The 14,804-nt window shown below is 41.9% G+C and overlaps 1 protein-coding gene across 10 annotated transcripts in view; it reads left to right on the forward strand.

The window, feature by feature from the left end:
• DNAH11 (dynein axonemal heavy chain 11) overlaps nt 1–14,804 on the forward strand; it is a 302,015-nt gene that overhangs the window by 174,416 nt on the left and 112,795 nt on the right. For 8 of the 10 annotated variants that reach the window (XR_011976511.1, XM_072650882.1, XM_072650884.1 and 5 more), the window contains 7 exons: nt 218–320; nt 1,050–1,292; nt 5,744–5,905; nt 6,082–6,278; nt 9,885–10,047; nt 11,941–12,064; nt 12,747–12,889. Coding sequence is in view for 9 of the 10 variants with exons in the window: in XM_072650882.1 (XP_072506983.1) it covers nt 218–320; nt 1,050–1,292; nt 5,744–5,905; nt 6,082–6,278; nt 9,885–10,047; nt 11,941–12,064; nt 12,747–12,889 (1,135 nt within the window). In the remaining variant the exon portion in view is untranslated. The remainder of the gene's footprint in view (nt 1–217; nt 321–1,049; nt 1,293–5,743; nt 5,906–6,081; nt 6,279–9,884; nt 10,048–11,940; nt 12,065–12,746; nt 12,890–14,804) is intronic. The other 2 variants (XM_072650883.1, XM_072650885.1) reach the window with 1 other exon arrangement.

A 14,804-nucleotide genomic window follows, 5' to 3' on the forward strand; every position in this document is an offset into this window, starting at 1 on the left:
ATTCCAGATCCAGTAGGGGAGCTCAGGGTCACTGTCTTCGGATGGCCAGCTTGAGCTGGTTCTTGGATTTTGGGGGTGGGGGTGGAGAAAGGTCTATCCCAGAACAGATCATGTAGATGCCAGGCCACACCAACAAACTGGTACAGCCTGTAGGGCAACGTGCTTTCAAGTTCGTCTTTCCCATGTGTCAGATGCGAGATTAAATTTCTACCCATAGGTATGACAGGCAGAAGGTGGCGATAAAAGAAATTCACAACTGCCAGTACGTGGCCTGCATGAACCCCCTGGTTGGCAGCTTCACCATCAATCCTCGACTCCAGGTATGGCCAAAGGTCTTCCCACCGTCCCATCCAAATGTAATGCTCAAATGGCAAGCTTTTCACCCAGGATGGTCTGAGGACTGAAAGCTTCTGACATCTCAGTAGCCTGTTTGCTTCTGCCCTTGCAGGCTTTGGGGGAGACTTTTGCTTCTCTTTTTGCTATTTGAAGATGCTCCAAAAGATTCAGATCCTCTCAGTTATGCCTCTCATTAGCTATGTGAGCCCAAGGAAGTCTCTTGGCATCTCTCAGCCTTGGTTTGTCCTCTGTAAAATAGGCATAATATACATATCTTCCAGGATTGCTGCAAAGCTCAAACCAGGAAAAAATGCCTAGAAGAATATTTGTGGACCTTAAAGAGACATGGTGTTGTTTTGGTCATAGGGATATATATGCTTCATAAGAATAAAATGCTTTTATTCCATTTATACAGGGAGCTCCCAGGTGAGGGAATTTCCTTGACCAATGCAGATCTCCATTGTGAGGTCTAGAGGTCATATGGTCTGTCTAATCAGTGAGACTTGAACCCATGTCTTATCAATTGTACCAGTACAGTATGTTTGCCATGCCATACTGCCCACCATTATCTTCATCTATATCTTCATCATTGATGATTGTTGACGCGGTATTACAGAGAACAGACATCACAGTTTTGGGTCAGGCCCACAGGCCTTCCCTCTTCCCTGCCTGTCTTTTTGCTGAGTAAACCTTGGCTTTGTTTTCCCTTCCAGAGACACTTTTCAGTGTTTGCTTATAACTTTCCATCTCTGGACTCGCTTACCACCATCTATGGCCAGATGCTCAGTCTGCATTTCCAGCAGCAAGCCTTCAGCACTCCCTTCCTCCTCCGCAGCAGCCCAGCTCTGGTCCAGGCAGCCATCGGCCTGCATCAAGCCATGATTCTTAGTTTCCTCCCAACAGCTATGAAGTTCCACTACATCTTCAATCTGAGAGACCTCTCCAACGTCTTCCAGGTACCTGGAAGGATGGGGGATGTGAAAAGAACAACCAGCCCTTGAATTGGGACAGTTTAACATGGTTTTTTAAAACCCTCATCTTTCCTTCTTTTTTCAATAATCTTCCCCACCAGTAGGCTGCCCCTGAAATCTACCCCTGCTTCCTCACTGGGGCTTGGAAGGGTCCTGGGCCCTCAAAGAGGATGACAGCAGAGCATTGGGGGTTCTACTTGTCAGCAAGGCTCTGAAGGTCTGCCTATTGTCTTGACCGCATGGTGGGAGAGTTGACTTTTTGGAATTTCATACCCTGGAATATGACCTTGTTTTTATCCACAACTCACAAAAGCCATCTGCCAATTGTAGCTAAGATTTATAAAGCACTTGCAATGTATGAGGCACTGTACTGAGTGCTTTACAATTAGTATCTCTTCTGATTCTCACAACCACTCTGGGAAGTAGGTGCTATTTTTATCCCCATTTTACAGATGAGGAAACTGAGGCAGATGGAAGTTATATGACTAGCTCAAGGTCACACAACTAGTCAGCGTCCAAAGCTGGATTTGACTCAAGTCTTCCTGACTTCAGGCCTGGCACTCTATCCACTGACCCACCCAGCTTCCTCAGTCGCTAAGAAGTTACCATCTGATTCAATTCAATGCCCATCTTAAGTGCCTGCAATGTTCAAAACACTGGGCCAGTTGTTGGGGATGAACAGAGCATGGGATTTAGGATTCAGTTCCCAACTCAGATAATTTTTTAGCTATATGACCAAGGACAAACCACTGAACATGCCGGTCTCAATTTCCTCATCTGTAAAATTGTGTTAATAATAATAACTAACAACCTTATAGCATTTTAAGGTTGGAAAAGTGTTTTACATATGTGCTTTCAGGCAAGTGCTATTATAATCCCTATTTTACATGTAAGGAAACTGAGGTCTAGAGGTGCTCAGGAAGAGACTGAACCAAGGTCTTCCTGAGTCTGGTTCGCGTGCTCTACCCAGTTGCCACCCAGGTGTCTTAACACTCATAGTGCCTAACATAGGGTTGTTGTAAGAATTAAATGAGGTCACATATGCAACACATTTCTCAAGCTCTATAATACCATGTGAATGCCAGTTGTTGTTGGGGTTGTGCTGGTGGTGGTTGCAAAAAAAAAAAAAAATGAAACAAAGTCCCTTCCCTCACAGAATATACAATTTATTGGTCAAAGAGTTTGTCATCCACAGCATCAGCAGGAAGAGCCCTCACCCAGATAAATCATAACCCCTTATCATTGCAGGCTGTGACATGTCCAGAAGGTAGTCAGGGAAGGTCTTATTCCCATTTTATAGATCAGGAACCTGAGGCTGCACACATCTAGTGACTCACTTGAGGTTACCCAGCAGAGTTAATAGGAGAACCAGGACCCTCTGACTGTCAGGAATTTGCAGAACAGTCCAATACAGTTCCTTTGTGTGTGACTGAAAACAAGTCCCTGTCGTTATTATAGAAGTGAAGTCAACAAACATTTATTGTATGCCTACTGTATGTATAATTCAAAGAAGAGTTGTTGTTTCTGATATTTGCTCAAATAGTTGGGTTTGATGACATTTTCTGTTCTCAACTCGTCATATACCATGTCGATATTTTAATAACAAGATGCCAAAAAGAGAAAATGACAGACTCACAGAACTGGAAAAAAAGCAAATTACCTCCCTACGGAGTGAGGACAGATGACTTAGCATTTAAGTTTCGTTAAAATTTAAAACAAATCATTTGGGAGTCTAAAGCACAGCAAATACTGGAGGTTAGATGCTATGTTTAGTTTCTTTGTTGGTCACTGAATTACCATCCAAGTCTGGGAAACAATTGCTGCCTACATTTGCCTTCCCGTGAAATGGACATGTTGGTATTCATATTTACACATTCCCGTCAGCCATGATTTTTTTGGTGTAGATGTTCTTTCTGTTGGCACTAGGTTTTAATCTCTCGATGACTTGTAGAAAAAATCAATCAATCATCAAGCATTTATTAAGCATCTGCCATCTACCAGGCACTGGGCTAGATGCTAGAGACATAAATCAAAAGAATGAGCCAACTATCACTTTCAAGGAGCCTGATATCTTAACAGAAGAGACGAGTAGATGCATAAACATATAATGAATCAGTATAAAGGGAATAAATACAGAGCAATTTCGGAGGAAGGGAAGGCACTCACCTTTGGGTGGGTCACATGTAGATAGTATTCAGGAGATCCTCTGACTGCAAAATTCATCATCCTGTGGTTTAGGGAATGGAAGGATGCAGAGGAGAGCCCTGGCAGATGAGTGTGTGGATACTGGCAACAGAAAGGGAACAGGAAAGAACAGAAGTGCCAAAATCATGGCTCCCAGAAAAGCTCTCAAGTGAGGTCCAACCATATTAAACTGAAAGATTAGAAACAGGCAATGAGGAAATAAAACGATCATTCTTTGCAGATGGGGTGATGGTATACTTAGAAAACACTAAAGAGTCAATTAAGAAACTAGTTGAGTCAATTAACAACTTTAACAAAGTTGCAGGATGTAAAATAAACCCGCACAAATCATCCACATTTCTATATACTACCAACAAAGCCTAGCAGCAAGAGATAAAGAAATTCCATTTAAAATAACTGCAGATGATATAAAATAGTTGGGAGTCTACCTACCAAGACAAACCCAGATTATACGAATACAATCACAAAATTCTTTTCACACAAATAAAGACAGATCTGAACAATTGGGGGAATATTGATTACTCATGGGTAGGCTGAGCCAATATAATAAAAATAATTCTACCTAAGTTTATTTATTCAGTTCCATACCAATCAAACTACCAAATAACTACTTTATAGAGCTAGAAAGAAAGAATAAGAACAAAATGTCAAGAATATCAAGGGAATCAATGAAAATAAAAGGAGGGTGCCTCAGTATCAGATCTCAAATTATATTACAAAGTAGTAATCATTAAACCAATCTGGTACTGACGAGGAGGAAGTAGAGTGGTGGATCAGTGGACAGTGGATCAGTGGACATAAAGACTGATATTATAAAAAAACTAGGGGACCATGGAAAAAAGTACCAGTCAGATCTGTGGATAAGGGCAGAGTTTATGAGCAAACAGGACAGAGAGGATCACAGGAGGCAAAAATGAGAATTTTGGTTACATGAAATTAAAAAAGTTTTGCACAAACCAAACTAATGCAGCAGAATTAGAAGGAAAATGAACCTGGGCGGGGAGTGGGGAAGGAGGAAAGGATTATAGCAAGTTTCTCTGATAAAGGCCTCATTTCTCAAATATATAGGGAAATGAGCCAAATTTATAAAAATACCAAATTATACAAAAATGTAAAAATTCTTTGACGGACAAGTGTTCAAAGAATATAAATGGGCAGTTTTTAGAAGAAAAAAACTGTCAATAGTCACCTGAAAAAATGCTCTAAATGACTATTAATTAGAGGATGCACATTAAAACAATCTTGAGATACCATCTCACATCTATCAGTTTGCTTAATGTGACAGAAAGGGAAAATTACAAATGCTGGTAGGGATGTGGAAAAATTGAGACACTAATGCACTGTTGGTAGAGTTGTTAACTAGTCCAAATGTTCTAAAGAATAATTTGATCTTTCCCTAAAAGGGCTACAAAATTATTCATATTCTTTGACTCAATCCTAAGTCTGTATCCCAAAGAGATCAAAGAAAAGGGTAAAGGATTTATATGTACAAAAATATTTTTAGCAGCTCTACTCACGGTAGCAAAGAATTAGACTTTAAGGGGAGGGGATGCTCATCAGTTGGGGAATAACTAAGCAAGTTGTGGCATAATTGTGATGACAATATTTTGCTATGGGAAATGATGAGCAGGCTAATTTCAGAAAAACTTGTGAAGTTATATATGAACTGATGCAAAGTGAAGAGAGCAGTACACAGTAATAGCAATATTGTATGATGATCAACTATGAAAGACTTAGTCAGTCTAACCAAGGCAGTTCCAAAGGACCCATGATGCAAAGTGCCCTCTACTTCCAGAGGGAGAACTGATGGATTCTGAATGCAGATTAAAGGACTTTTTTTAAACTTTCTTTTCTCGTGTGTGTTTGTGTGTGTGTGTGTGTGTGTGTGTTTTCTTTTGCAACATGGCTAATATGGAAATATGTTTTTCATGACTTTACATTATACTTAGTATCTTATTGCTTGTCCCCAAAGGGTGTGAGACGAGCAGGAGACAGAGAGAGAATTTGGAACCAACTTTTTAAATAAGTGTTAAAAATTTGTACAAATACTTGGGAAATATTTAATGACCATGTATATGTGAATATATATATAAATGGAACATTCAAGTATGTAAAATTCTATATATTTCTTTTAATTTTCTTTCCAACTTCCCAAATAAAAGAAAATGTTAATGACTAAACAAGTAAACTCCAGCCTGGCCTTGTTTTTCTACGTTTTTTTTTTCTTGTAGGGAATATTATTTGCCACTCCTGAGTGCTTAAAGGCACCCCTGGATCTCGTACGCCTTTGGCTTCATGAATCGTCCCGAGTTTATGGAGATAAACTGATAGACAAAAAAGACTGTGATTTGTTTCAGAAAAAACTTCTAGAAACTTCTCGTAGGTATTTTGAGGTAAGTGTATCAATACTGGGCCCTCCTCACTACCAGCAGTATTGGCGTAGCAGAACAGTTGAGGCTAGAACGGAGCTGTCTTTCTGAGGCTATGCTTGGCCAAAGGGGAGGTCTGCAGCCCTTTCCCATCATTGGCACTGGGTCTCTGATGTCATTGCTTCTCTCCCTCTATCCAGCAGGGCACAGAAGAGTCCATTCTGCTCCAGCAACCCCTCATCTATTGCCACTTTGCCAATGGTGTGGGAAATCCGTGTTACATGCCAGTGAAGGATTGGGAAACACTGAAGACAGTGTTGACAGAGACCCTGGACACCTACAATGAATTGAATGTGGCTATGCCACTGGTCTTCTTTGAAGATGCCATGCAACATGTGTGAGTTGATACAAGATGGCATCTTCCATTAAAATGAGAGGAAACTTAAAGAGAAATGGTCCCTGTTATAGGAGCAATGGCTGAAGGACCCGGGGATCTTTAGCCTTCAAAAGAGAAAGTGTAGGGGGACATGGAAGCTATCAATAAGTATTTAATGGACTGTTTTGGGAGAGAGTATAGATCTTGTTCTGTTTAATCACAATGCGTAGAATTAGGAACAATGGACGAACTTGTAAGGGACAAATTTCTACATGATGTCAGGAAAAACTTCCTAGTAATTGGGGCTGCTTGACCAGTAGGGTTGCAGCTGTCCAAAGGTGGACTGGGCTCCCTTAGGAGATAGTGGCTTCCCCATGATCAGAGGTCTTCTCACAGAAGTTGAGTGCCAATTGCCAGGTATGTTGGCAGAAGTATTCCTTTTCAAGAATGAATTTGACCAGATAATCACTGAAGTCCCTTCTTGCTCTGAGTTCCATGATTCTCTTTCTTTTTCCGAGGGGTAACACTTTGGGAAGACGTAGCCACGTCAAATCCCCTAGACCATCACATCTCAAGCAGTTGTTGACATAAAACACAAAATGTTTTCCTAATTAGCCATCTCTTAGAGTCCCTCACTTAGCTGGGGGCCTGTGATTAAGAACCGAAATTAGTCCCTTTTTTGTTTGTTTTGGAGTGGGTTTCTTGGTAAAATGACCAATTAATGAATTGAATCAATATAATTTCTAGCAAACTTCTAGCTTTGACTTCATATTAAATGATCTAGATTCTGTTTATCTGAATTCTCACAGCAGCTAGGTGACAGAGTGGACAGAGTCTTGGACTTGGGGTTAGAAAGAGCTAAGTTCAAATCATGCCTCCTACATTCACTAATTGTGTGACCTGTTCAGGTCATAACATCTATCTTTGCCTCAGTTTCCTCATCTGTGAAACAGGGACAATAACATCTACTTTACTGGACTGAGAGGCTCAAGTATGATAGCATACATAAAGTACTTTGTAAGCCTTAAAGCATTGTGTAAATGTTAGTGTTGTTGGCCCCATAGCATGGCGTAGTGCAGTTGATTAAGTCTGGGTTCAAATACTAGCTCTGACACTTTCAAACTGTTTGACCTTGAACAAGTCACTTCACTCTCTGAGTCCCAGACAACCCTCTGAGATGTAAACGGTTACAGTACAATTTCCATACTTGAAATTCTTATAGCAGCTAAGTTACGGGTCCTTGACATATTGAAACCTGGACCTTGTGTGAGATAATCAGTATTTCAAGGATGCCTGAACTCTTGGTTTGGGTATTCCCTCTACTCCCAAAAATTGAAACCCCCTGTAACTCAGTCATTGTATGGTCTTTGAATTTTCTGTGGCTGAAAAATTCCTCCCACTGTGGTCATCCTCACAATGTGCCTTTCCAGGTTCAACTAGGCTGGACCTCAGACAATATAGGCAATCAATGATTGATCCACATACTGAAGCCCGTCCAGCTTGGTAGGACCTTCTAGGGTTTGTGTCACTTTCAAGATCTCAGGCTCATCTCCAAAAAATGATGAGAAATTAGAAAAATCAAATGGACTTTAATAAAATGGTCGGTTTAACAAAAGAAAGTTTGAAAAAAACATACACATTTCCTGGCATCAGGAAGCGGATGGTTCTTGCAACCAGAAGCTTTGCCCTTAGATCACTGACTTTTGTTTTAAATGGTTGGTCCGTGATATTAATGTGGTTGTTCTGAAACCCAGAGATTGTGATCTGCCTTTGCCCCTGTGGCCAGCAATGGGCCGTTGACTGTGCTCTGTATGGTCATCATTATATTCTTGCTTTCCCTAGCTTTGGTTCCATATATGATGAAAACTCCCTGTATTCAGTTCTTGGCTCTACCATTCATTAGCCTATGTGACATAGCAACTGCCTGGGCCTTGGTTTCCTAATATGTAAAATGAGAAGGATGGGCTAGATTTCCCCTGAGGTCCCCTTCCACTCTAGAACTATGACCTCTCTGTGTCTCAGTTTATTTATCTGTAAAAATGAGAGAACTGAACTCTTTGGCCTTTGGGGTTCCTTCCAGCTCTGAATCCATGGTCCCCTGACCCTCGTCTGTCCTTTGCACATGGCATCAATGACTCAGTCCTGCTTTAATGGATTGAGCTTGCTAGAGATGCACCAAATGCCCTGAAGTCATGACTTGGGTCATGATAATCTATGATGGCATTAATAGAGGACCACTAAGAGGTGGGAAGCACAGTGGAGTTCCCAGTGGCCCATGAGGAAAGGGCATCTCTCTCATCAGGGATTAGGGAACAGCTCCCAGTCTCTCAGAGGTCTCTTGGTGCCCCAGATGGCCATGGGAAGCGATGTGGCCTCTGAGAGCTGGAGCCAGAACTTCCTGGGGCTTAACGTTCCCAGCCAGAAGATCCCACTTTGATTGCTTTGGGTGAACGTTAACTCAAAGTCATTCTATGACTCTTCCAAAGTCATTTTACTATGAGATCTTAGAAGTCATTTTGAACAGAAAGCACATTAACTTTAGGAAAAGCAGACCTGTCTAGGCCCCATCTGTTAATATTAAAAGATCCAAAGAGTCCCTTCAAGAACCCCAATTATCAGGTTTCGTCTTAGGATAGAAAAGTCAGGGAAATTGGACTGTTGAATATGAGCACGTAGAGGACATGCCCAGAAAGGTAAATTTGAACTCAATTCCAGAAACATTTATTGAGTGCCTGCTGAATGCTAAACCTTGAGGATGCATATAACAAAATAAATATTCCCCACCCTCCAGGATATTTAGTTTTCAAAAGTAAGAACTACTTTTCTAACAACAGCCCAGCGACATGTGTAGTGCAGGTTTCACTGTCTCCATTCCACAGATGGGGAGTCCAAAAGTTTGAAAAGTGATCTGCAAAGCCATGGACTTGGATACAGATTGAGACATGGACTTTTTGGACCCACTTGATGGACAGGAATTAGTTTTACTTGATTTTGCATATTTCTTACTTTGGTTTTGTTTTTTCTTTTTATCAATTAAATCAGAAAGGAAAATTGATTTTTGACAACTGGAACAAATTTGATTTAATCTAGAAAACAACCAAAACCTAAATGACTTGCCCATGGTCACACTGGGGTTGAAGGAAGGAAACAAACGTGTATTAAGCATTTTGTATGTGCTAAACATGTTACAAATATCTCATGTGACCCTCACAACAACCTTGAAAGGTAGGTGTTAGCAGGACCCCCATTTTACAGTTGAGGAAATTGAGGCAGACAGAGGTGTTCAAGGTTACACAGGATTTGAACTCAGGTCTTCCTGCCTTCTGGCCCCCAGTCTGTGTACTCTGGTGCCCCTAGCTGCCTAAGAAGCTTGGGGGGGTCAAATTCAAGCCCAGGTACCCTGACTTCCCCTAACTCTGGACCCTTAAATTGTGCCATCTTGCTGAAGCAAACATATTGAGAAAGAAATATTTAGACATTTAAATTCTACTTGGACAGCATTTTATGTTCCCTGTGCTCTCTTTTCATATCCCCAGCTAATAGCACAGTGCCTGGCACATAGGAGGCACTTAATCCATGTTGATTGATCGATGGGAGCTGATGCTGAGGTCTTTTGTCCTTCCCCAGGTGCCGCATCAGCAGAATCTTGCACACCTCCCACGGTTACTCTCTTCTGATTGGGGTGGGAGGTAGCGGCAAACAGAGCTTGTCTCGCCTCGCTGCTTACATATGCTCCTTTGAGGTGTTCCAGATTACGCTGAGGAAAGACTATGGGCTCCAGGACCTCAAGGTAGGTACAGAACCCTCTGACTATTCTGGCAGAAGACCCTGAATCCAAGATGATCTAGCTCAAAGTTAGATCAGATTTGGGAAGACTTTGGTTCAACTTGATCTTCAGCCCCTAAATCGCTGTGTGATCATGGTCAAGCTGCTTGACTTCTGAGCCTCAGTTTCTCCTTCTCAAAAATGGGTATAATAATACCTCGTAGTTTCATACTTACAAGATAGCTGCTGGGTTCAAATGAGATTACAAGTGGAAAGCCCTTTGGTAAACTTAAAGTGCTACATAACTACTCATTGTTTGGGCTTTATTCATTGTTCCTTGCTGTTGTTATCTGTGAATAGAGAGTCAGGAAGACCTGGATTCAAGTCCTATCTCTGACATGAACTGGCTGTGTGATCCCGCACCAATCATTCAACTTCTCAGTGTCCTAGGCAATTCTCTAAGGCTAAATGGTACAGAGAAGGTGCTGACTTGCATTGATAGTGGGAATTTCCACATCTGGGAGTCACTTGTCCCAGTGTAATCACAAGTCTAGACCTTATCCATTAATATCATTATTCTCATTAATAATATTATTATTACTATTATTAATAATATTATTATTATTGTTTCTCATCATTATTACTATTATTAGACTACTGAGGAGAAAAGTGATTATACTTTTCATTTGGCAGTTTTTTCTGTTGTCTTCCAACCAAGGTGAACTTTGTCCCATTTGCTTGACTTAAATTTTTTTCCTACGTTGTTGCTGCCATGAAAGCCCTTTTTTATTTTAACTTTACCAAAAAAAAAATCACACTACTTTCTATTTGTATTTCTTTTTAAGCAGAAATTATTATGTATTTCAATGACTTAACTGGGGATAGAAATACCCATGCAGTGTACCTTTTGAAAGGAATATTAGGAAAGGAAAGCATGGTCTGTAGTAAGTCTGCAAATGGAGCCTGAGGCGGGGGGGAGGGGTCTATGGGATACCTGATCAGAACTGAGGACAGCATCCCTTTCAAGGATCTCCTTGTTCCAGGGGCCTCTGTGTTAATTCTCACTGAACCTTCATCACTTCATTGTATCATAAATAGTTATGTATTTGAGGTGGAGATGTTCCTTTCCTTTCCAGTGGGTCACTGAGAGATGAGGAAACCTTTCCTGATATGGTTACTCCATCCCACCCGAAGACTTAATAGAGAAGTTCTAAAGAGTCATTTGACATTCAGAGATGTTGTGACTTACCCAGGATAGAAGGAGGATTTGAACCCAGTGTTTCCTGCACTCATGCCTAGCTCCCCAGCTACTGTCCACCCAGTTACTTCAGCTTGAGAGAAGCCTATGTATGCAAAAAGGAGGATGGAGATAATACTAATAACTAGCATTTATCTAATGCTTCAAGGATGGCAGATGTTTTACATAGACTCTCTCATTTGATTCTCACAACTGCCTTGCAAGTAGATTTTCTTGATATCTCCATTTTACATTTGGGGGAAAATAAGGCAGACAGAAGTTAAGTGACATGCCAAGGGTCATAGCTAGTAGGTATCTGAGGTAAGATTTGAACTCATGTCTTCCTGGCTCCCAAGCTCAGCATACTAGGTGTTACATATATCACTGCTTCCTCTTAATGGAAGAGAAAGAAGTGGGTAAGGAGAACAATAATAAAAAACAATAATGAAGCTTTAAGGTTTGCAAAATGTTTTATGAATATTATCTCGTTGATCCTCATAACCATCCTTTGAGGTAGGTGCTATTGCCTTTATTGCTGTGTGTTGTACTTTACAGATAAGGAAATTGAGGTCCAGAGAGGTTAATGACTTGCCCAGGGTGTCATTATCAGGGCCATGCTGGCTCCCTTCACCCCCCAATGTCAATTTAACCAAGATGACTGATGGCCTCCTTTCCTTACAGGTAGATCTCGCCAATTTGTACATCAAGACAGGAGCCAAGAACATGCCCGTTGTGTTTCTGCTGACAGATGCCCAGGTTCTGGATGAATGCTTCCTCGTGCTGATTAATGACTTGTTGGCATCAGGTGATTAAACCAACACGTCCCCAGAAAGATCTTCCCTGATGACAAATGATCTGTGGTGCTGGTGAACTTTAAGGAGAGATCGTTTGTCTTTGCTGTGTTCCCTGGGGGTGGTCCTTGGGGAGAACCCTACCAATCCAACCAACTTGAGCTGTGTGAATGTTTCAGGCTGCTTACAGATGCTGAATCTCTGGGACAGAGCCTTAGTGGGGTCAATGTCATTCCAAATGGGCGAGTCAAACATGAGTTGCAGGGCTATCCTCCCCATGAATGGGGACACATTCCATAAATAATAATATAATATGAATGACATAAATAGTAATTATATAAATGATATAATGCACTTTTTATAAAGTAAAATGGCATTTTTAACTCCCTAGCATCTCTCTCAACACTCAAAGAATCTAGACGATGGAAGACAGGTGGTTAAATTTATGGCACAGTGGGAAGTGTGTGATATTTGGGGTCAGAAAATCCTTTCTTGCCTTCTTGCTAACTGTGTAGTTTTGAGAAAATCACTTTCCCCATTCTGCACCTCAGTTTTCTCTTTTTAAAAAATAAGAGACCAGCCTACATGGCCTCTGAGGTCTTTTCCATCTCTAACCTGTGACCCTGTGACCCCTTGGCTGGCTCACAATTTTCTATTATTAAGTATAGTATGATTCTTTTACTCTCTTGGGGTTAGGCGAAATCCCAGATCTCTTCACTGATGAGGACGTGGACAAGATAATTTCTGGAGTTCACAATGAGGTCCGGGACCTGGGCATCACTGACACAAGAGAAAATTGTTGGAAGTTCTTTCTGGCCAGAGTGCGGCGGCAGCTCAAAGTAAGGATGCAGTGCCCTCTGTAAAAGACACTGAGTTAAAATGCCACTGTAGGGGCTGATGAAGGAGAGGGGAGATCCTGTTTCAGGATTGGGAATGTGGGCTTAGATTTCAGCTGTTCATGTTGAAAGAATGCATGGGTTCCCCAGGGGCAGGGTCTGGGATGTGTCTCCACTCACTTGTCCATGTGCGCCAAGACATCAGATCATCCTGGTAGGCTCACAAGACTAAGGTCAGAGTGGAGGGCACCTTGCCAGCCCTGGGATGCCATCACCTTTGGGATGAGAACTTGTACCAAAACATAGACTACTTAGAACAGGAAGAGGACAAAGCTTACATGTTGCATAAATGTTTGAGAGAGATCAAGGGGTGACTAGATTCCGGTCATCCCAGTTTGTTGCAAGAAACCAAAAGCACCAACCTACGTGAGGGACTGGGGTGGGAGACAAGCAGCCGAGGCAGGCTACAAACATTTTTTGTATGCTTACTGTGTACCAGGCACCACAAGCAGAAAGAAAGACAGTTCTTGCCCAGTGTGCAAGGCAGTGTGCAAAAGAGAATTAAGAATTGAAGAGGCAGGAGGAAGGTACCCACACGGGACATGGCATTGAAATCCCAAATGTTGAAAGCACAGCTGAGAGAGGGAATGAAGGCTGGCTGGCCTCAGCCCTTTCCCAAGAGGAGGCACCAGGAAGAGCTTACCAGTGAGAGACATGGTTGGCACTATGGAGGGGTTGTCCAGGGTGAGGAGGCTTCAGGCACTGAGAAGATTCTGGGGTAAAGAGGCCCATCTATGAGGAAATGAAAGTTAGCCAACCTGGGCCCCTCCCCCATTTGTAGTCAACTAAAAGTTGTTGTTTCAGACTACTTTGGCACTGAATTTCTACCTTGAGGAGACCCTGTTGTCTCTCTGGCCCCACCTCTAACTCAAAGGAATCCTCACTATAACATATCTGACCAGGATCATCTAGTCTTGCTTAAAGACTTTTGATGAGGGAAACCTACCACCTCCCCAGACAGCTCAATCCCCTTTAGGACAACTCTAATTGGTAGGAAGGTATTTTTCCTAACATGCTGCCTCAATTTACCTCTTTGCAACTTCTCTCCACTGCTCCTTGTTCTTCCCTCCAAGGTCAAGCTGAACAAGCCTAATCCCTTCTTCAAATGCTTTAAGACAGATCCCAGGTGCCCTCTGAATCTTTTCTTCTCTAGAACATTTCAAGTTCCTTCAGTCAGTGCTTATGTGATATAGACTCAAGGTCCTTGACCATGCTGATACCTCTTTTCTGAATCCTCTTTAGTTTATCAATGTCCTTCTTAAACTGTGATGATAAACATTTCACACTCTCTCCTGGTATCCCTGTGGACAAGGAGAGAGATGGGCTACATGATAGTAGAGTTAGGTGGCTTTGAGCAGAACTCAGAACCATGGATAGTGGGTGAAGAGGTAAATCTAGACATTTCTCAACAATTAGAACTGTGCCAATGGGTTGCCTCCCAAGGGGGGCGTTTCCTTTCCCTTCAGACATTCAACCAAGAGCTAGATGACCACTTGCCAGATGTGCTATCATGAAGAGGGGTTTTTAGGCTATGAATTGGACTCAATGGTTGCCGAGGTTCCTCGCAGTTCTAGAATTCTAGGATTCTGGCTAGATGAGCAGACATCAAAAGTTGTCATTAGCAAATGCTTCATTTTAGTTGGGAGGGAGTTCCCCAGTAGAGAGCCCCAGATACTGTATCAATTAACATTTTTAGCAGTGACCTGAAAGGCAGAGATAGAACGCTGACCAGATTTTCAGATGACACAAGGCTCTGAGGAGTAGATTGGATCTTGGAGTTAGGATTCACCAAGGTCCTGACTGTTCAGAACAGAGGTCTCCAGGCCAAACCTGGCCAGTGCCGCAGCCCACGAGCTAA

Source organism: Notamacropus eugenii, chromosome 3, assembly GCF_028372415.1.
Source record: "Notamacropus eugenii isolate mMacEug1 chromosome 3, mMacEug1.pri_v2, whole genome shotgun sequence".
Lineage (NCBI taxonomy): Eukaryota > Metazoa > Chordata > Mammalia > Diprotodontia > Macropodidae > Notamacropus > Notamacropus eugenii.